A 23,970-nucleotide genomic window follows, 5' to 3' on the forward strand; every position below is an offset into this window, starting at 1 on the left:
TTAATCAGAACGCACTCTTTGAACCCCTCCCTCGAATTGCAAACATGGTAAGTGATATTGCGCAGTATTGGGTCTATTCGACCATTGACTTGAAAGCTGCTTATCACCAGATGCCAATCCATTCTGAGGACTGTCCATATACAGCATTTGATGCTAACGGTCGTCTCTATGAATTCTGGAGGGTTCCTTTCGGTATTACTAACAGGATTTCTATCTTCCAGAGGCTACCTTCTCCTACCTCGATAACCTGGAGGACCACGACGCCAATCTTCAGTTTTCTTCATGCAGCGAAAGCCCTGAACCTCACTTATAACTCTAGCAAGTGTGTGTTCAGGACTAAATGCCTGGCTATCCTTGGCTATGTGGTGGAGAATGGGATCATTGGCCTCGACCCTGATAGGATGCACCTCCCATTAGAGCTCCCCGTACCCAGGACCATGAAGGCTTTGAGAAGATGCCTGGAGTTTTTCTTATATTATGCCCAGTGGATCCTTCAATATGCTGATAAGGTTCGACCTCTTCTAAAAGCCACTTCTTTTCCCCTCTCGGCCGGTCCAAAAAATGGCTTTTAACTACCCCCAAAACCACATTGTGAAAGCCACCATGCACGCAGTGGACAAGAATGCACCTTTCCAGGTGGAAAGTGACGCTTCGAACGTGGCCCTGGCCACTACCCTCAACCAGGGGCAGACAGGCCAGTCAAACTTTTTTCTGTATCGCCCAGGAGCCCTTAATGACCCTCCAGATGCCTTATCCAGAGGATCCTGTGCCTCTGCACACACCTGTGAACTGCGGTCTCTGCACAATGAGCTCTACCATCCAGGGGTTACCCGCATGGCTCATTTTGTTAAGGCGCGCAATCTGCCCTACTCATCGGATGATGTCAGGGAAATGACCAGGTCTTGCCAGGTCTGTGCAGTGTGCAGGCTGCTCTTCTACCGCCCCGCAAAGGTGCACCTGATCAGGTCATCCAGGCCCTTCGAACGGCTCAGTGTCAATTTTAAGGGACCTCTCCCCTCCACAAACAGGAACACTTTCTTCCTCTCTATCACTGATGAGTACTCCTGCTTTCCATTCGCCATCCCATGTCCAGACAGGTCCACATCATCACTCACAAAGGCCCTAAATTCCATTTTCGCCCTGTTCGGGTATCCCGGCTATATACATAGTGACTGGGGCTCATCTCGTATGAGCGAAGAGCTACGTCAGTACCTTCTAGCAAGGGGCATCACATCCAGAAGGACTACTAGCTACAATTCCTGAAGGGAACGGGCAGGCTGAAAAGGAAAATGTCATGGACTGTAAGGCTGTCAAACCGTCCCTCAAGTCAAGGGTCCTTCCAGACTCACGCTGGAAGGAAGTTCTTCCTATGGCGCTCCGTTCCATCCTGTTGCCACTATGTACCGTGACCAAAGTTACTCCTCACAAGCTCCTATTAAATTTCGAGAGAAAGTCGGCATCAGGAACTACACTCCCAACCTGACTCACCACTCCTGGTCTGGAACTTCTCAGGAAGCACGTGAGGAGAAGCAAGACTGAGCCCCTGGAGGAAAGGGTGAAACTGCTCCACGCCAATCCCACGTATGCCTATGTGGAGTACCCGGATGGCAGGGAGGACACCTGCCGGAACAGAGGGTCCATTGCCTCAAGTCCCTTCGAGCCGCAGATCTAATTCTCACCACTCCTAGACAGAGCCTCAGGGAACCCAGTTCAGGAAGAAAGTGCATCATCCTCCATTGTAGAGGCAGAGACCCCGCCCACCATTTCTCCCTCACAAGGGGAACAGGAGACTCAAGGCCCCCGGTGGTAAGGCACTCCACCAGGATCTCCAGACCCCCCGAATCACTTAAATCTATAAATTTGTAAATAACTATATATTTTACAATTTTTTTTCTGAATCAAAATTCTCTGTCTTCATCCAGACCCTAAATTCTGGAAGTGGTGAACTGTGATTCACTGGTGTCGTGTATACTGACGGCTGGCTCCACGCCCATCTCCCAAATATAACTCTGGTTTCCTGCCTAAACCCTTAGCCCGTCTGAAGACCAATGTAAGACTCTACCCTCAGTTATAAGCTAATAAAAGCGTATGTTCTCCTTCCAGCCGTGAGAGCTTTTATTCATGCTACACCTGCTTGTGTTTGTTCCTACGAAAGTAGATAACTTTGTATTTATTCACATTATACCATTCACTCAACTGGTCTAAAATCACGTTGAAAGCCACTCAGTGCCCTCTTTATAGCTCCATTTGATTTCTGTGTTACTAGTATTCTTGTAATGTATCCACAATTCTAATCTCTTAAATGGTGCTGCTGTAAAGGCAGCGCTGCCACTGGTGCAGACCCAGTGCAAGGAGGGAGCAGAGACAGAGCTCCCGCAGCCAGTACAACTGCAGTACAGGCTTTTTAACTGCCCGTTAGAGGAGCCGACAGTGTTTTCACTTAAATCCTGCAACTGCAGTATCTAGACCCAAGATGAAGCCACCCATGTTCAGTAGCAATCAGAGGACCAGTGCAGGGCTCCAGAAAGCGGGGAGGCCAACTGCCATCTGAGAAGCAGGGGAGATGACCCACGGTATGGTGACCACAGCGACAGATTAGCTGAAGGAATCACATAGGCGGCAAACGCTGGTGACTCGATGCAAAGAACCCATGGAGGCTGCGGGAGACTGCAGTCAACAAAATCGCACCAGGCTATGGACAATTGGAGATTGACTCAAAACTGGCTGATGGGGTACCAGGTATTGGAACTGGGATGCAAGAGGGTCCTAGGGTGCTGAAGGGTTCCTAATTTGATCAGATGTTCGGATCTGGAGCTAGGGTTGCTGATGGTTTGGACTGGACTTGGTGTGACTGCAGGCGTGCTGGGGCAAATCCACAGACACTTGGTGACTCTGGGTGAACCTGCTTTTGCTTCTCTTTTTCTGACTCTAAGTGACACTTCAGGCAATTTCTGCTGATGGCAAATCTCTCTTCCTTACAGCAGACAGAAGCAATTTTGTGGAAATTGACACTTTTATTACATGATAATAAACTGAATCTTGAATCCAAATCATTGGAATATATTGAGAAGTTGGAGTGCAAGAAATGATTCCTGTAGTACCCTGTCTCCCACTGCTTGACACCCCAAAAACATGATCATTGCACTGTTCTTTGTTAACTGATTTTCAATAATGCCAGTATATTACCCCAATCCTGTGTTATATTTTTCAGCCCAATCTTTAATTTGTGACAATATCAAAGGCCTTCTGAAAATCTAAGTACATCACATCCACTGGTCTTTCTAATCAACTATTTCAGTTACAGCCCTCAAAAACTCTAGGTGATTTATTAAAAAATTACTTCCCTCCCATTTACAAATCCAAATCAATTTCGAAAGGCATGGAGAGGGAGTTAGCCACAAGCAGAAAACGAAAAGATCAGGAAAAAATAGGTAATTCCTGATTGCTAATCCATAACTAATGTGATGCCATAGGACTGTTGATAGCACCTCAATTATTAAAAAATTTGGACAAAGAAACATTCTACTATAGGTGCCTAACCTTTTGTCCGAGATTCTGAACACCAGCACTTTTTTCAGTAGATGACATTACACGTACCGTAAATATTTGTGTATAATGTGACCCTCCCATTTTGAGGGGAAAATGGGAGAAAAATTTTACCCCCGTGTATAATACGATCCCCCCTCCCCTCACCCACCCGATTCGCACTGTTGTCTCTCTCCTTCCTTGCCCGCCCAAGTCGTGCTGGCGTCTCTCTACCCCCCCCCGCCTGCCTGATTTGCGCTGCCATCTTTGCCCCTGTCCCCCCCCCCCAACAAGTCGCGCTGGCGTCAATGTAGGTGGCTGCTGATAACCTTACTTATAATTAAACCTGGCAGAAAATGTTTTTAAAATTATAACCTCATGTATAATGTGACCCCCCCACCCCCCCCACCACCACGCAGTTTGAGCTCAAATTTCGGTACAAAGTTTTCCACATTATATTCAAATATTCATGGTGAGTAACTTTAATTTCCTGTAATAAATTCTCAATTTTCAGAGGGAGACACCCCCCCACCAGTCCATCATCCCCATCCCTATGGACACCTTTTCTTTCCTTTGGTGGAACGGAGACTCTCGACCCCAGCACCCGGTGGTAGAAGCAAGAGGTTGCTTGTTCAATGCAGGTGCAATGGCTGTCTTCCTTACACATGGTGCTAGCAAAGTGGATCCAGCTGCATGAGGGATTATGGGTAACGAAGACAGCCATTGCTTCCACATTGAGCCATTGCCGAGATTCGATGCAGCGCTCCATAAACTCTGGGCTCGACAGCACTGCACCCTTACTACTGCGTTGGGAGTTAGGTGGGGTGGGGGAAAAAAACTGACAGGATGTGCCTAACAGGCTGGTGGAGAGCCTGAAAGCTGCTGGCGCTCGGCTCCACCGGCATAATGACCTGCTCATGACAGGCCTTCCACACTGCTTGGCCACCGGCTTCGAGCAGCTGATGCTGGCCAGCTTTTTTGCCGAGCTCCTGGGCCATCCCATCGCCTCCAACCTCCACCTGATTGATGCGCTGGCTGAGAGCGTCCTGTATAACGCACGTTGAACCACCACTCAGCCCGCACTCCCACCCCAACAAGCGCTCAGCCAGCCTAGGGGTGAGGAGGGGGCTGATAGACAGATGAAAGGGGCTAGGAGCAAGGCATTTGCTTAAAGGGACAAAAATGATTCGAACAAGGCAAGGGTCTGGTCCTGATGATCCTGGATAAAAGGTTAGGCCCCCATATAGTCAAATTTGCTAATGTTACAGATATGACAAACTGTCAGGACACAAAAGAACCACATAAAAGGGGAAAAGTGATAGTTTATGAAAATTTTATTTTTATTTTTCATAAATATGCATAATAAAATCTTCAATATTACAATAATATTAAACTTTTCAATCAAAATACATAGAACCCCTCCCCCATTCCACAAATATAAAGCCAGACACCAGAGCTCACACCTATATTAACCATAAAAAAAATCTATATGGGGAAATCACTTGTTTATACTATAGCCACATCTGTTATTATCCTTGTTTATATTTTTTTTATTGTAATTGGGCCCCTACATGGTCCAAATATGGCTGCCATATCTTGATAATTATGTCATATTAGTTCTTTAAGATGTATATAATTTTTTTTCCATAGGTAAACAACTATTCATCTCCGCAGTTCATTGTGCTATGAACAAGGGAGAGTTGGACTTCCAAATAATTGCAATACATTTTTTTTTGCTACTGCTAAGGGTATTTGACAAAATAAATTTAAATATTATCCTTGTTAATATTTCAGCAATATCCTACCAAATAGGACTCACCTTCATACACAACCACATCGCATGTAAAAATGTTCCTATTTCAATCCCACATCTAAAACACATCTCCAATAGTTCAGATTTTGATCTATGTAGGTTCTATGGTGTAGGAAGTTATACTGAACCAGTCCATATCTTGTACTGATAATTAATGTCATACTATCCAAACACCAATCAGACCAGCAACTTTCTGGTATTACAACACCCAAGTCCAACTCCCATCTCTCCCATGACCTCTGTGAACCTGGTTTTGCACATTCACTCTGGAGAGCGTAGTACATTTTTGTTATGAATTTAGGTGTATTCCCCAGCCAGACTGTTCCTTCCATTTTACTAATTTCAGGTGGGACTAACAGTAGTCCCTATCTTTCTCTCAGGAAAGATCTTAGCTGGAGAAAACTGAAGACCCATTAGCTACTCCATATTTCAGTTTTAGTTGATCAAAAGATATAAGAATCCCCACTGCATAGCAGTCTTCAATGCATCTTATTCTTTTGTCATACCAGGAGTTTACTTTTCTAATACCTATATTCATAGGGAACAAAACATTCTTAATAATGGTGCTCTTAATGATATCCCTATTTTTCCCCAATACACTCACTATTTTCTTGTCATACTCTAATCGTGTGTATTAATGTAGGATTATCTGTCTTTTTTTGTTATTGACAACTCTCCACATAAATATAATCTTTCGCTGTCCCCTCTTTCATTGAGTATAATCCTATTTGAATGGGGAGGGGCAGGTACCTTCCTAAACAAAATAAAAGAAATCTGGCTTGTGCTGACAAATAATACTTTCTAAGTCCTCCTAGTTTATGATCCCATCTTAATTTCCAGCGAAATTCTCGGCACCTAATACAATTATTTAATGATTTAAAATTTTTCGGCAAAGAAATAGACAGCAATTAGAAAGGATATTGTAATCTTGGCAACACTTAACACAGTTAACCCTTCCCACCAAAGTAATTGCCAAGACTTTCCATTTCTGCAAATCCTTCTGTATTTTCCCTAACAGGGAAGTATAATTTAATTTGTACAAATTCTGTAGGTTATTGTTAGTCATTATTCCTAAGCCTTTAAAAACCAGATCTCTCTTTATAGTCTCCACCAGTAGTTCAATTGCAAGGATAAAAAGTGCTGGGGACAGGGGATACCCCTGTCTACTCAATCTATTCAGAGGGAAAACCGTTGACATTTGACAATTAATTATAATTTTGGCTTGTAATTTATGATAGAGTTTTTATCCAATTTATGAATATTCAACCTATTTCAAATTTCACCAATGTTTTAAATAAAAAAGGGCATTCTAAGCAGTCAGATGCCTTTTCCGCATCAAGGGGGTCTGTTATACTGGAATTCAATTTTGATTTAGCCATATGTATTAAATAGCTTACCCAGACTATTTGTAGAGTGTCTTCCTTTAACAAATCCCACCTAATCTGTATGTATCAATTTATGTAAACATTGTCCCAGTCTATTGGCTATCGCCTTTGCCAATATCTTATAATCAGCTTTCAAAGACAAGATAGGTCTATATGATGAAGTTTTTAATGGGTCCCTATTTTTGTCAGCAATACTGTAATAATAGCTGTTGAAAAAGTGTCCAGGAGAGTTTGAGTCTCCACTGCACATCTATTATAAGATGCATCAACAGATCCTTAAACTGTCTATAAAACTCAATGGGAACCCATCCTCCCCTAAATAGTCTCTATGTTGTGGGTTATGACTCTGGAGTTTTGTGACCCAATAAGCAGTGAAGGTGGAGTCATTAAATATATTCAAGATGAAGCATTCAAGGATTCAAGAGGTATAGGAAAAAAAGTGGGGCAAAAACACTCCATGTGTTGTTTCAAACACTATTTCTAAGAGTTTATCAGCCAGAATCTTTAGCTGAGCAAGCTTAAGGGGCTGACTGGCCCCTTTACTTGTCATTATATCATTGTATCCAATAAAGGTCAACCAGTTTACCTATCTCGGCTGCACCATTTCATCAGATGCAAGGATCGACAACGAGATAGACAACAGACTCGCCAAGGCAAATAGCGCCTTTGGAAGACTACACAAAAGAGTCTGGAAAAACAACCAACTGAAAAACCTCACAAAGATAAGCGTATACAGAGCCGTTGTCATACTCACACTCCTGTTCGGCTCCGAATCATGGGTCCTCTACCGGCATCACCTACGGCTCCTAGAACGCTTCCACCAGCGTTGTCTCCGCTCCATCCTCAACATTCACTGGAGCGCTTTCATCCCTAATGTCGAAGTACTCGAGATGGCAGAGGTCGACAGCATCGAGTCCACGCTGCTGAAGATCCAGCTGCACTGGGTGGGTCACGTCTGCAGAATGGAGGACCATCGCCTTCCCAAGATCGTGTTATATGGCAAGCTCTCCACTGGCCACCGTGACAGAAGTGCACCAAAGAAAAGGTACAAGGACTGCCTAAAGAAATCTCTTGGTGCCTGCCACATTGACCACCGCCAGTGGGCTGATATCGCCTCAAACCGTGCATCTTGGCGCCTCACAGTTTGGCGGGCAGCAACCTCCTTTGAAGAAGACCGCAGAGCTCACCTCACTGACAAAAGGCAAAGGAGGAAAAACCTAACCCCAACCAACCAATTTTGCTCTGCAACCGCTGCAACCGTGTCTGCCTGTCCCGCATCGGACTTGTCAGCCACAAACGAGCCTGCAGCTGACGTGGACATTTACCCCCTCCATAAATCTTCGTCCGCGAAGCCAAGCCAAAGAAAGAAGAAGAAAGAATAAAGATTGATCCAATTTGATCTTTAAATAATTTTACCGTCTATAAATTGGGTAATAAACCTTGAAAAAATAAACATGCTTACGAAAGGTAATTGTAATACTAAGCCCAGGTGAATGAACCAGTGATCAGTTGAACATATTTGTGAGCGTTTAAACATTTTTTGCCTTGACTTGAAGACAGATATTGTGATCTTTTGATCTCACCTAATCTACTCCATTGTGGCATGATTTTAACTGCTCTTTTCTCTGTAATGTATTTCATACTTTTGTTTTATTTTGTTGGACTTAAATATAGGGCTTGACATGCCTAGATAGCACACAAAATGAAGCAAATCTCAGGACATTTCAGTAATAAACAATTCAAGGATAATGCTGTGATGAAAATAACACTGCATCTGGGATTCTCGCAAATCTCTAAAAATAGGATTTAAGGATTGAGAAAAAAATCAGTAAATTTAAATTCTATAATAGCATGAGACAAAAACTGAAAAATCAAAAATTTTAAATATAATTTTTATATAATTCACCACCTGAAGACTCAACACCACTCAGTTCATGTTAAACAAAAAAGCCTGCAGACGCTGTGATTGTAGTTTACCCAAAAATTGCTGGAAAAACTCAGTAAGTCATGCAGCATTCTTTATGTAGCAAAGATAGATACACAATTGGGCCTCAGTTCTTCATCAAGGAGCAAAAATCAAGCACCCGAATAAAATGGTGTGGTTGGGGGTGGAGGAAGGGGTGGAGCACAGGTTAAAAGGCCATAGGTGGCTATGTGAGGGAGAGCACAAGAAAAAAAAAGCTGTTTTTTAAAAAAAAATTATTGTTACCAAGGTCCACAAACCCAATTGTGTCAGTAGACCCATTGTTTCCACGTGCTCCTGCCCCACTGAACTGGTATAATCTTACCTCAACTCCATTTTTTCCTCCATTATCCAGTCCCTCCCTACTTACATCTGTGATACCTCACATACCCTACAACACTTCAATAACTTCCAATTCTCTGAACTCAACCACCCCATTTTCACTATGAATGTCCAAAGTCTATAAACCTCCCTCCCCATACTGAAGATCTGAAAGCCCTTCATTTCTTTCTCAACAGATTCAACCTCCTCCCCCAACACCACTCTCGCCTACCTAACTTGTTTTCACCCTCAATAACTTCTCCTTTTGATTCATCCCACTTTCTCCAAGTCAAAGGGGCAGCCATGGGTATTTGCGTGTCCCAGCTATGCCTGTCTTTTTGTTGGTTTTGTGGAGCAATCCATGCTACAACCCTACACAGGCAAGGCTCCTCAACCTTTCCTCTGCTACATTGACAACTACATTGATGCTCCCTCATGATGCATCAACAAGTTGCCAAGCAATTTTATCATTAAGAGTCCGAAAAGAACATAGCAGTTGTGTGGTGAGAAAGAATCAAATGGAGCATTGAAGGATATGAGATTTTTTGCTTTGGCTAGAAGAAAACCAGAAATTTAAATAAAAAAAAATGTTAAATCTAATAAATGTTGACAGACAGTAGGATTTTGCTGGTGCACAAAAATCTAAGCCATTTAAGACCAAGAGGAGTAGAAACATTTTCAAAATGTCAATGCTATTTCATCATTTCCTGGATCAAGAACATAATACTATTATGTTTGGCACCAAAATGAACAGGAAACACATCTAACATTTAGAAACTTTTTTTTAAAAAGAAAAAAAATGGTATTTTTAAAAATGATTGATCGATGACATTTATGCAATTTTTAAGACAGTAAAGATTTTCTTAATGTTTAAAGTAATGGAAATGCTAAATGGAAAATACAATGATTTAAAAATAAAATAGAAAAAGGATAAAAAAGAAAACAGAATAAAAACAAAACTGCTCTATTAGAATATCAAAACTATGCAATACCTGAAGATGAGGCCATGCAGCCTCCAATGTTGGTTCATCCTCTTCAGGATCAAACTCTGCCCCTGTGGGGTTTGATGATGGTGGCAACGTTCGAAACATGTTCACTGCAAACTGAAAAATATTTATGAAGTTAGTCATATGCATTCACTAGAAGTATGCAAATTAATAATTTGTATTCAATTTTTTATGCACAACCGTTTAAAATATCTTTTGTACAATTGCAAATTATTCTCAAATAAAGGCAAGATGATAATCCCATTATTCTGCTTTATTCTTGTATTCCTGAAGCACATTTCCTTTAAATACCATCAATTTCCTTTTGAAATCATTGTTTCCACTTCCACACACGTTCCAGGTCTTGCACTTCACTAAGAAAACTTGTCTTCCTCACATGCCTTCACTCCTCCAAAATGCTTTCTTACCCTTGTCAGATTCACTCACGAGAAGTGTTCTTTCTTGTCTACCAAAGCCTCTGAAATTTCTCCCGAATTTCCATTTTAATCTTATGGTAAATCTCCTCAGCAACCTCTCAAGAAGCCTGTCCAAAACTGGCTGTAATATTCTAATTGTGACCTGATAAAGATTCATCTTAACTTCTTTGCTTCCTGGTATGTACAATTATTTGCCCCAGATTACAGCTTGTGTTATCACTAATTCTACATGGTTTCTCTCCATTTCCACTGGAATACGTACTGCTTACTATATTAGGAACTACTATTCTGCCCTATTTGCTGACCTCTCTCTGCTCTGCTGGATCAGCCGTTATCATCTTAAATGTCCACAATACCCTCAAGTTTGGTAACATTGGTAAATTTTACTCTGTTTTCCAATAAATTTGTTCATCAACTAATTTTTAGGTACTGTATATGAGTATTCAAAAGATTTCTGGAATAAATAACAGCAGTGCAGAATTTTCTTAACATGGTCCACTAACATCCAAGCTTTGAAAGATCAATTTCAATGGACATTTCATCATTTATGAAAACAAGCAAAATTTTCAGATCAAATTAATATTCTTTAGTAAATTATCATTAAAACTGGATTAAAATGAATTATAGAATTATTTTTGTTTTCTACTCATTAATTTCTTTTTAATGCCTCCCATTTAAAAACTTCCCACACTAGGTCTCTTTACTACCCCGTCCAAACCAGCAATTGTTGGAAGACTGATCAGAAATGGACCTCGTGAACTGGATTCAACTCTTATTTCAGACCCATGTATTGAGACCCTGTACTGACACGACTAAATAGTAAAGTTATAATCTCCTTTTGCTTTAAAATTAGAACCAAAATTGCACACTAAAGAAAATTTGCAATTCACCCCACCCTGTCACTTTCCCCAAGTCCCAGCCAAAATCTCACAATGAATTCAATGATTTGGCAATATGGAGGAGCAAGAGATTGGTGTCACAAATGACAAGAGTTTTGTGTGAAAGGAATCAGTAGTGATGGCAATTAATATTTAACAATCTCCCAAAATGTGTATTCCTTCCCTCTCCAAGTCCTTTTTATCATAATTTATATCCACATTTAAACATCTCTGAGAACAGGTGATTTTGGTTTAATTGCCTGGTTGATTGCTGCCCAAGAGTAAGGCAAGGAATCACAAGGGCCTTATCTCATACTGGCAAAGGGCATCATTTTAATTGAAATAAATTGCTCAGGAATGCTGAAGGGCACATGATCTGAACTTGACGGCTCTCTTGGGATTTATCACTATTCCTTTATAATCTTTAGTGCGTCTGTAAGAGTCTGAAGGGGCTTGATTACCTGTGTAGTTACAACAATATTAGCTGCAATTTCACTTGGAGACTGTTGAAAGTGTGTTGTGCTACAACTCATAGGGCTCTCCTAAAGTAGAACTGACACTGAAGAATTCCCATAGAAATTATAATACCTCAAGACCAGAATTTTTCATAAGCATAGCAATTAATAAGTTAAAAAAAACTTGTTTAATTCTGAATAGATTGTTTTTCAAAACAATACAGCCATACACAAAGTTTACAGGACAAAATCTAAATGATCTACTGGTTCAGCAATCCAAAATAACATATGAATTTGAGAGAACAGATCCTTTCACACTTGGATCCCACTAAATTGGCTGTTCAGCATCCTAGGATAGGAATGGGGGGGGGGGTTTGACTTTTCATATTTGACCACTCCTAACTGGGACACTAAACACTCTCACACTTGCAAGGAGCCATCCCTGGGGTTAGACTGTTCTACCTTCTACCAGTGACATCATGACACATCGAGTGATGGTGGACATGCCCTAAATCCTGATCAATGCATTGATCTTATATTTGAGCAAAATTAATCATGCCTAATTATAACATAATTAAACTTTACGTACAGCACAGTATGAGCCCTTCAACCCCTATTGATGTGCTGACCTCTATAAACCTTTATAAGGGACCATGGGAAAGTTGGTAGCTCTATAGTGCATAATTTATACGGCGCGAGAACATTTGTAGCACTATTGTGTGCAATTTAGATATCATGGGAAACTTGGTAGCACAATTGTTCACAATTTATACAGCATGGGAAAGTTGGTAATGCTAGTGCGTGCAATTTGGACAGCGTGGGAAAGTTGGTAGTGCTATCGCACACAATTTATAAATACCATGGGGAAAAAGTGATGGCAGATCTTCCCTCCCAGAATGCCGTGCAGCTGAAAAAGGGCTGTATGCACAGCTGCATGCACAAAGCATTCATGGAGAGGTTTCTCTGCCGCACAGCATTCTGCGAAGGCAGGTGTGCCATTGCTCCACCCCACGGTCTTTTACAAAATTGTGCGCTATAGCACTACCAACTTTCCCACGCTGTTTAAAGATTGTCCACTATTGCTATTTATTTCCTCTCTTAATGCAGTTTGGGAACAAAATAATTTTGCATTATTAATAATTGTATCAAACATTATTCTTTGAAGTTTTAGATGAAACCAATAACTTCAAAGTCATTTTGATAGATAGAAAATTATCTAAATTGCATAATAAATATTAAGTGTGTTGTTATTTTTCCTGTAGAATAATTTAGCGTCCATTTGAAACAGAATCTCATATACTGGAATTAACCCAAAAGGTGCATTCTTGCGTAGCTCTTAATCATTCACGGCAACATTTGTCATTTGTTTTATTACCTGCCTGTTAAAATGCTAAATTAATTTCACTTCCCTAATTTCTTCTCTTATTCCATTCCTTGTGGGATTGAATAGGAAACCCCAATTGCCTTCATCATCCACTTCACAAGTCTTCACCCTCAAGGTCACATTTCACACTCACAACAGGATTCTACCATCAGGAGTGTTTTACAAGTTTCTGATGGGGAACCAGAATGCTTTCTTTGCCCTTTCACAACCTGGGTGGCATTAATCCTTTGGCCAGTACATTTTCATGAGATTTCAGTCGAAAATTAAACAACTTGTTTTAGTTATTTCCCTTTCAACCATCTCTAGAGGCAAAACACGTTGTACACGAAGGTCCTCCAACTGAATAATGTTCACTGTTCAGGTTAAGTGATTATTTGCCTGGATGGATCACTCAAGGTTATCACTTATTTCAATTTCCCATCTTTTACACCTTACAATGAAATTTAGCACAATTCAAAAATATCTGAATGATCACTTACTTTAAACTTTATCTGTTTTCCATAACAGTGGCATGGGTACAAACTATCTGATAGCATAGAAAATGGAGCCATTTAGCTTTTTACTTGGATTCTTCTTCTTTTTCATTGGCTTGGCTTCGCGGACGAAGATTTATGGAGGGGGTAAAAGTCCACGTCAGCTGCAGGTTCGTTTGTGGCTGACAAGTCCGAGGCGGGACAGGCAGACACGGTTGCAGCGGCTGCAGGGGAAAATTGGTTGGTTGGGGTTGGGTTTTTCCTCCTTTGCCTTTTGTCAGTGAGGTGGGCTCTGCGGTCTTCTTCAAAGGAGGTTGCTGCCCGCCAAACTGTGAGGCGCCAAGATGCACTGGCGGTGGTCAATGCGGCAGGCACCAAGAGATTTCTTTAGGCAGTCCTTGTACCTTTTCTTTGGTGCACCTCTGTCACGGTGGCCAGTGGAGAGCTCGCCATATAACACGATCTTGGGAAGGCGATGGTCCTCCATTCTGGAGACGTAACCCACCCAGCGCAGCTGGATCTTCAGCAGCGTGGACTCGATGCTGTCGACCTCTGCCATCTCGAGTACTTCGACGTTAGGGATGAAAGCGCTCCAGTGGATGTTGAGGATGGAGCGGAGACAACGCTGGTGGAAGCGTTCTAGGAGCCGTAGGTGATGCCGGTAGAGGACCCATGATTCGGAGCCGAACAGGAGTGTGGGTATGACAACGGCTCTGTATACGCTTATCTTTGTGAGGTTTTTCAGTTGGTTGTTTTTCCAGACTCTTTTGTGTAGTCTTCCAAAGGCGCTATTTGCCTTGGCGAGTCTGTTGTCTATCTCATTGTCGATCCTTGCATCTGATGAAATGGTGCAGCCGAGATAGGTAAACTGGTTGACCCTTTTGAGTTTTGTGTGCCCGATGGAGATGTGGGGGGGCTGGTAGTCATGGTGGGGAGCTGGCTGATGGAGGACCTCAGTTTTCTTCAGGCTGACTTCCAGGCCAAACATTTTGGCAGTTTCTGCAAAGCAGGACGTCAAGCGCTGAAGAGCTGGCTCTGAATGGGCAACTAAAGCGGCATCGTCTGCAAAGAGTAGTTCACGGACAAGTTTCTCTTGTGTCTTGGTGTGAGCTTGCAGGCGCCTCAGATTGAAGAGACTGCCATCCGTGCGGTACCGGATGTAAACAGCGTCTTCATTGTTGGGGTCTTTCATGGCTTGGTTCAGCATCATGCTGAAGAAGATTGAAAAGAGGGTTGGTGCGAGAACACAGCCTTGCTTCACGCCATTGTTAATGGAGAAGGGTTCAGAGAGCTCATTGCTGTATCTGACCCGACCTTGTTGGTTTTCGTGCAGTTGGATAATCATGTTGGGGAACTTTGGGGGACATCCGATGCGCTCTAGTATTTGCCAAAGCCCTTTCCTGTTCACGGTGTCGAAGGCTTTGGTGAGGTCAACAAAGGTGATGTAGAGTCCTTTGTTTTGTTCTCTGCACTTTTCTTGGAGCTGTCTGAGGGCAAAGACCATGTCAGTAGTTCCTCTGTTTGCGCGAAAGCCGCACTGTGATTCTGGGAGAATATTCTCGGCGACACTAGGTATTATTCTATTTAGTAGAATCCTAGCGAAGATTTTGCCTGCAATGGAGAGCAGCGTGATTCCCCTGTAGTTTGAGCAGTCTGATTTCTCGCCTTTGTTTTTGTACAGGGTGATGATGGTGGCATCACGAAGGTCCTGAGGCAGTTTTCCTTGGTCCCAACAAAGCTTGAAAAACTCATGCAGTTTGGCATGGAGAGTTTTGCCGCCAGCCTTCCAGACCTCTGGGGGGATTCCATCCATACCTGCTGCTTTGCCACTTTTCAGTTGTTCGATTGCCTTATATGTCTCATCCTGGGTGAGGACCTCATCCAGCTCTAGCCTTAGGGGCTGTTGAGGGAGCTGGAGCAGGGCGGAATCTTGGACTGAGCGGTTGGCACTAAAAAGAGATTGGAAGTGTTCTGACCATCAGTTGAGGATGGAGATCTTGTCGCTGAGGAGGACTTTGCCGTCTGAGCTGCGCAGTGGGCTTTGGACTTGGGGTGAGGGGCTGTACACAGCCTTTAGAGCCTCGTAGAAACCCCTGAAGTCGCCAATGTCCGCGCTGAGCTGGGTTCGTTTGGCGAGGCTAGTCCACCACTCATTTTGGATCTCCCGGAGTTTGCGCTGAAGATGGCTGCATGCGCGACGGAAGGCTTGTTTCTTCTCTGGACAGGACGGCTTTGTAAGGTGAGCCTGGTGGGCAGCTCGCTTCTTTGCCAGCAGCTCCTGGATTTCCTGGCTGTTTTCGTCAAACCAGTCCTTGTTTTTCCTGGAGGAGAAGCCCAGTACCTCTTCAGTGGATTGCAGTATGGTAGTCTTCAACTGATCCCAGAGGGTTTCAGGGGACGGGTCCGTGAGGCGGGTTGCATCGTCGAGCTTTGCTTTGAGGTTTGCCTGGAAGTTTCCTCTCACTTCGTCTGACTGAACACTTACTTTAAACTTTATCTGTTTTCCATAACAGTGGCATGGGTACAAACTATCTGATAGCACAGAAAATGGAGCCATTTGGCTTTTTACTTGGATTAGAACAGAAGAAAATTGAAAGCCTGTAATAAGATATTTTACTTCCACATGAAACAGACCATCCGTTCTCACTCCCTCCTTTGCTCCTTTATTTGACAAATTCTTCTTCAGTTGCTTATCATTTCACCCTTTTTAAATCTGCTAATGAGATTAACTTTAATCTGGAAGAATGTACAATAAATATACTATTGGTCCCCAGTTCTTAAAATGATTACATACTAGATTATTCTTGTAACTTACCATAAACATTGTTATATTTGGAGGATCATTCCTCATTTACCATTTTCATTATTTAGTATAAGGCTAAGACTTCTGGAAACAGCTCCTCTCAAGTAAAACCTCTCATATTTGGTTGATTAATCTTAATTGAAGAACTGGCACAATACATTATTAATTTGTGGATATTTACAGTGTTGGCCTGGGTCATGTTTCTACAAATATCCAACTGATCGTGATTCAGCACGGATCAACTAGCTTTAACCAGCCAAACCAAAAATATATTTTTTACAGGAACATAAGACAAAATACTTCTCCAATGTTCCTGTCAATATCACAGATTTATCCTTGATCTATAACTTAAAGAAATGGCTAGATTACTTACCACATGGACTACTTCTGGATAAATAGGCTCTGTGATAACGTTGCGGTTGTGTGTGATATATTCAACCATTTCGCTTAAAGCAGCGCGTTTCACCTCCTTCCATTTTAAGTCACTAAGTGGATCAGCAATAAAGTCAAAAAGGACACAGCACTGACGGAGTTTTTGAATAAAAAGCTTTTCTTGTTCAGCTGCAGGGACATCTATATATAAAAAAAAATCAAATTTGTTCCTTTAAGGAAAGTAAACGACCATATACAATTTTCTTCATCTCAATCACTTCAACATGCTTGCTGAATGCTTAATATAGAGCTAATGCACCAAGCCCTTAAAATGGTTCCAACCAACTGTTAAGATTTCACAAGGGAATTGGGATTTGAAATTCTCAAGTTAAACAAGAAAGTCTGCAGGCATTGTGATTTTAGTTTACACAAAAATGCTGGAGAAACTCAGGAAGTCATGCAGCATTCATTATGTGGCAAAGATAAAGATACATAACCAACATTTCAGTCCTTTATCAAGGTACGAAGAGTCTGTCTGCTTTCTGGTCATACCTTGATGAAGGGCTCTGGCCCAAAACATTAGTTATGTATTTTTATCTTTACTACATAAAGAACTCTGCGTGACTTGATGAGTTTCTCTGGCATTTTTTGATGAAATTCTGAACTCAGGTTTGGGAATATAGCCGCTGTTATTTTCGAAGCAAAATTATGTTAGACAATTCATCCACAAAGTCCAATTTTTGCAAAATAACCCAGTCTGTGGATTTAATGGATTATTATTTAGACAACATGAGATTTCGAAAATGCTTAACATTACCAACAGCAAAACCAAAACAACGCTGCTTCGCCTGGGAAAATAAAATGCATTTACAATACATTTCATTTATCAAAATTTGTCAAGAATAAGTTTTACAAAATTTGTTGCTTTATGGCAGCAATATTGAGCATTACAGGTGCAGAATTTCCAGTTAAGGAAGCCTTTTTTGCCTTTCACAATGGACCAATGTTAATCAGTTCTCTGTGTCCTTTCACACTCATCACAAGGTTTATATAGCTTGGCAAAGTTTCTAACTTTTTAATCTTTTGTTACCTTCATGTTCCTGAACTCACGCAAAAACGTCATCAACATGTCATTACTTTAAAAAAAACACAAACATGTCATTACTTTGTCCCTGGATAGTCCATGTCTCTTTCACACTGTGATAATTGGCATGCAAGCGTAAGTTGATGCCAGGGATGACACAACCTACCGAGGTTTGATGCTTGCGTGCTGATTACAGAGCTTTCACACTGAACCTTTAACTGGTAGATTAGCCATCAATTACTCGGAAAAGGTACCAGTGTGAAAAGGACTATAGTAAGAGAATCAGAATTATTGTCATAAACATGTGTCATGAAATTTGTTGTTTTGGAACAGAAGAATTGTGCAGAATAGGGTGCAAAAATGACTGTAATTATAATTTTAAAAATAAATAGTGCAAAGAAAGAGAAAAATTGAGGTAATGCCCATAGGTTCATTGTCCATTCAGAAATCTGATGGCAGAAGGGAAGAAAAGGAGAATAGCAGAATATATGGTCAGAAGTTCATCTCAGATCAAAATGTATGGTTCCCAACAGTCAGGGAAAGGGATGAAGTTAGTGGCTAAGGAATGAGCAGTTGATGGTGGAGTCAGAAATAATGGGTTGGGTAGACAAAAGGTCAGCTCCTGATGTACTAGTAGATAGAAAAGCAGCACGATAATGGAGACAAAGATGAAGCTAAAAACTCCTTTCACACTAGCACCTGAAAGTGGGAATTAACCAGCAATTTACTGGGAATTACTGCCTAGGGAGGAAATATCAAAGCCAATCCATTTTGAATCGGCACACCAAGTTGCTCAATGTGAACAGGAAACCAGGTCCCATTAGTGAAGTGCTGATGATGTTCTTGGGTGTGTGGGAGGTTCTTATAAGAGGCAGGGAATGGAAAGAGCAAAATATGTGTTTTTTTAAAAAAATAAACTGCATTTGTGTGATTTTTCCATTATGAAGAGCCTCCGATATGCCGGCATTGGTCGATCACACTGAAACTAAGCCAGCATTTTTCCAGGTCAGTGAGTCTTTTTACACAGCAAGCCATAATTGATGGTACATTAGACCCAATTCCCCGCACCCCCCCCCCCAAAAAATGGCTTAAAAATATTCCCCCAGTCTTGTATGCCAGATTGAAATCAGGGTGATAATGGTGAGTAACGCTGACTGTAACACTGTCGGTCCCCCCACTGGTCATTGTTGTGTTGAGAAAATATCAGGTCCAAACGTTACTTTTATTAATGACAACAATAGAAGAGCGTGAGAAAATCATAGTGGGAATAAAACACATACATGCACAATGTTTAAAAGAGTGTGGGAAAAACATGCACTATGTATAAAGGAGCATGGAAAAGTAGACAATTTAACAGGACATACATGCACAATGTATAAAAGTGTTGGAAAATATGCTGCAAGTATTGATCCATAGAAGTGCATTTCAAACTTTTTCTTTCTACTCAAACCACCTTAACCCCTTAGCTGCACGATACAGGGTTGGTAATGGGAAAGGGCGCACAGAACCAGATTTTCTTGTTCCAGTGTGAACAGCCCTACCAGTATTTCAGTTAAGCGGTTGCCAATATGAAAAGGCATTTTAAGAGAGCTGGAGGCTAAATAGAACTGAAGGTCTCTCTGTAGTAAAGCAAATATATTTAAGGATAATAAAGGCAAATTTGTATGAATAACAAGCCAGGATAAACCATTAGAGGAAAACAAAAGGCAATGCAACAAAAAAGGTACAAACATTGCAAGTGATCTTTTAGCTACGTCTGAATAGAGAACAAACAGTTATGTGTAACCTTGCTGAGTTGGATGGAGAAGCATTATTCAAGAGCATGATATGACCAGTATGACAAAAGCTGCATATAAGTGGAGAGGACATGGAAGAAGTGTTTATCATGGCCATAATGCTTTCTGTGACTTTGATGAAGATTACATTAATTTTGTGACTGTGGACAAAAAAAGTGTGAAGGATTTCAAATGTGGAACCCTAGTAAAGACTTGCACAGGTTTGGAGGGGGTGTGGGGTGGAACGTGGCACATTTGAGAACTTGCAGTGGAAAGGGGAATGGAAATGGAGGAGTAATGTTTTTAAAAAAACAGGAACCACTGATCTACTTTGAATAGAAAACTCAATTACAGTAACCAGCAGGTGATAAATGCTCATCACAGGTAGGTATTTTGTAAAGAATCAGGACGAGCAAAAGCTGCAGCTATCCATTTGCACTAGTATAGAAAATAGAAACTAGTCTGATGGAAAATGTTCACGCAAAAGTAAATATTTTTCAGACCTTGAACACATCCAGCAACCTAGTGCTGCATAACTGCTTTTGTTACTATTTTCTTAAGTATTGTTAAAAACACTTTGGAATGAAAACCAACATTTTAAAGTATTAAATATCAGAAGTAAAACTTTGAAATGACTGAGTTTTTGCACATAAAAGGAGGTTACTCTTCATTAACAACATTCGCTATAACTTTAACTCCTTAGATGATTAAAAAAAATCATACTCCAAAGACGAGAGATAAGGAACAATTTTCTAAACTCAGCAGATTTTTTTTTATATGCAGCTTTTTTATTCACCCATCAAAATTAGTAAAACGCTCAGCTAAGTACAATTGGTGAAATACATGACCAACTGGGTTCCAGAAATCCTTCTAGTAGGTGGAAATCCTGGACCATGATTAATCAAAATATAGGATTGCATTCAAAAGAAAACTGGCTGCCTATTGTTTTCATTAAGAACACGTTGAAGCCCAACAAAAGTTGAAGCAACCCGCAATCTATCCACCTATCTACATGGTCAGATTCCTCCTGCCCCACCTCTTGTAGCATCTGCGATTCTCACACAAGCCTCTGAATTGTAGTGAAAACAAATCATCGTCAAACCTTAGGAACAGCCCAATATGAAGAAAATGGAAATGAACGCAATGTGGCGGCACACTCTCTCGTGGAGAACCGGCACAACGTGTAACGCTACGTGGTGGGGCAGCCATGGGAAGATGGCGCTGTCAGGGGTTCTTCCTGACTCAAACCTCCCTCTCAGTGTGCGCCTCGGGCAGCGATTATGACGTCACCATGCATGTGGTGACCGAGCCAACGCTACCCTTAAAGGGGCGCGCGCTAAATTCAAATAAACAGTCGTTAACGACCCTCAACGTGGTGGCTGTGCTTTCTTCAGCTGCACAGAGCACCACAGCAATTTGAAATAACCACAAAAACATTTCCCCCTCAAAGATACAGGCACAAACTGGGTCAAACATCAAAAACAAGTTTACTTTTAATTCAATAATTCCCTGTTGACACAAGAAAATGAATCATGCTTCTATTAATAAAAATAAAACAGGAAATTTGTAATGGTCAGAAATTATAATCTTCTACAGGTCATGTTACCAAGTTAATTTATTTTACAAATTAATTTAATCTGCAATCTAACCTGATAGGCAAGTATGAGTAATTAACTTCTCCTTCAAAAACTTTTAACACAAAATTTTGAGAACACAAAACAGGCAAAGGTCATTTAGCTTTGGTCTTGTTCCACCATTCAAGTCATGGCTTATTTGCATTTAAGTCTCATTTAACCAATTGTTTCATACTTAATAAAAATTAATTGTTTTTACTCCTGAATTTGACAATGCATCTCTTTTGATATGCCTACAATTTTCTCCACCTCAAATTTTATTTTAAACATTGAGATATGAAAATTTTTCAATTTTCTAAACGAGGAACGAAAGCCAAGAACATGCTTGAAAACTCAATCCTACAGAGAATAGAGCAGATTTCCTATCTGGAGCATAAACAACTACTCAAGATGGAGCTGGACCAAGACTCAGCAAAACTGATGTACCACTTCACATTGTTACAAATAAAAGGCAAGATTCTGTAATGAAATCCATATTTCTTTGGAGTTCCCAAAATATTTGTCTTTCTTAGGTGTATGATCTCACATCTTCACGCTAAAATTCCCTTGCTCACAATACTACTAATTTAACCTATAATTTCTGTCGTTTACAACATCTTGCACTACCTGTTTATACAATATCTACAACTTCAATTATTTGTTTGATTAATTGAATACCATAGCAGAGAAGGCTGGTTAGAAACTGAGAAAGGTGATAATAGTAACTCCTCCACAAAAAAAACCTAAGAAATAAATGGGGGGAAATGAGATCGTCCTGACAGCTGATGTATACTCAATAGAGGGAATAGGTTCCTTCTATAATCACAAGAATAAAAAAATAATATTCTTTCAAAAGAGAGATGCAGAATACAGTGTATTATTAATATTATTATGGCCGGATGAAGGTTTGTCTTACTCAAGGACAAAGTTGAGTTGTCAAACACAGCCTTGGGTCCAGGCTTAAATCATAATGTCATGCATTTATTAGAAATGGAAGACAGTCACAAAACACTATATTCTTGGGTACAAAATATACATACAAAATGTACCATTTTAAGTAGCTAACAGCAAATGAATTGTAAATTCTAAGCAACTATATAATTTATTTTAATGTTTTCTAAAATTCCTTTGAAAGTTATTTTGTGATTTATGTCATAAAAAGATGCTGACGTAAATTGAAATTCAGAAGTATGTTAAAATTCAATTATTGCTCTTTTCAATAACAGTCTTTATAACTATTAATGTACAAAATTATCAAAGGAAAAGTTTTAAAAGCCATGTTAGACGATGGTGGAAAAACCTTGCATCATGTGTCAGACATATTATTCCTCAAATTTTCAAAATAATTACATAGACATTATAAATCAAGCTGAAAAACTAGAAAACCATGAGATACATAATTATCCTAGGTGCTCATTCAACATTGGAATGTTCATGGGAAGCTCATAAGACAGAATGCAAGATGCTCAAAAAGACAAAACCATTCTATTGAAGATGCTATAGCCTTGTCCCTCCACTCCACCCTGTCACACCTGGAGAATGACACTTCATTGCCTTCAGCTCAGCATTCAATATGACCATAGAACACTACAGCACAGAAAACAAGCCTTTTCTAGTCTGTGCCAAAATATTATTACACTAGTCCTATTGACATGCATCTAATCCGTAACCCTATAGACTTCTCCCATCCATGTATCTATCAAATTTATTCTCAACAGTTAAGAATGAGTCTGCATTTACCTCAAATGGCAGCTCATTCCACACTCCCACCACTCTAAGTGAACAAGTTCCAAGTAATGTTCCCCCTGAACCTTTTCCCTTTCCCCCTTAAGCCATGTCCTCTCATATTTATCTCTCCTAATCCACATCATTGACATACTGTTGACAACAAACAATAATGGTCCCAACACTAATCCCTGAGGCACACCACTAATCACAGACATCCAGTCTGAGAAGCAACCATCCACTACCACTCTCTGTCTTCTCCCTTTAAGTCAATTTTGAATCCAATTTACAACCTCTTCATGGATACCTTGTGAACTAACCTCCCTTGTTGGACTTTTTAAAAAATTATACAAACACACTGCAACAGGCCAATTTGACCCAAATTACACCTCATTAACCTACACCCTGGTACATTTTTGAAGAGTAGGAGGAAACCAGATCTCCCCCCCCCACCCCCCACAAGAGAAAACTCATGCAGATCCATGGAGAACATGCAAACTCCTTACAGACACGGGATTCAAACCAAGGTCCTGTCCTGATTGCTGACACTATAAAGGTGTTGTGCTAACTGCTACACCAACCATGCTGCCTTTGTCAAAGACCTTACTAAAGTCCATGTTATCAATATCCAACATCTACTTTCTTGGTAACCTCCTTGAAAAACTCTACAAGATTCATTAAATACGACCTACTACGCACAAAGCCATGCTGAACACCCTTAATCACCCCTTGGCTGACCAAATACTTGTATATCCCATCTCTCAGAACACACTCCAATAATTTACCTACTACAGAAGTCATGCTCACTGGCCAGTAATTTCCTGGTTTACTTTTGGAGCCTTTTTTTAAACAAAAGAACAACATGAGCTACCCTTCAATGCTCTGGTACCTCACCTGTGGCTAAGGATATTTCAAGTATCAGGGCCCCTGCAATTTCTACACTAGTCTCCCCTCAAGGTCCAAGGGAATATCATGCAA

The 23,970-nt window shown here is 40.8% G+C and overlaps 1 protein-coding gene across 6 annotated transcripts in view; it reads right to left on the minus strand.

The window, feature by feature from the left end:
* Positions 1–23,970, minus strand: part of ppp2r5ca (protein phosphatase 2, regulatory subunit B', gamma a) — a 164,052-nt gene that overhangs the window by 68,142 nt on the left and 71,940 nt on the right. For all 6 annotated transcript variants that reach the window (XM_069916426.1, XM_069916425.1, XM_069916429.1 and 3 more), the window contains 2 exons: positions 16,797–16,996; positions 10,000–10,110 (listed from right to left, as the gene is read on the minus strand). In XM_069916426.1, the coding sequence (XP_069772527.1) occupies positions 10,000–10,110; positions 16,797–16,996 (311 nt within the window). The remainder of the gene's footprint in view (positions 1–9,999; positions 10,111–16,796; positions 16,997–23,970) is intronic.

Source organism: Narcine bancroftii, chromosome 2 (genome assembly GCF_036971445.1).
Source record: "Narcine bancroftii isolate sNarBan1 chromosome 2, sNarBan1.hap1, whole genome shotgun sequence".
In the NCBI taxonomy this organism is placed as follows: Eukaryota; Metazoa; Chordata; class Chondrichthyes; order Torpediniformes; family Narcinidae; genus Narcine; species Narcine bancroftii.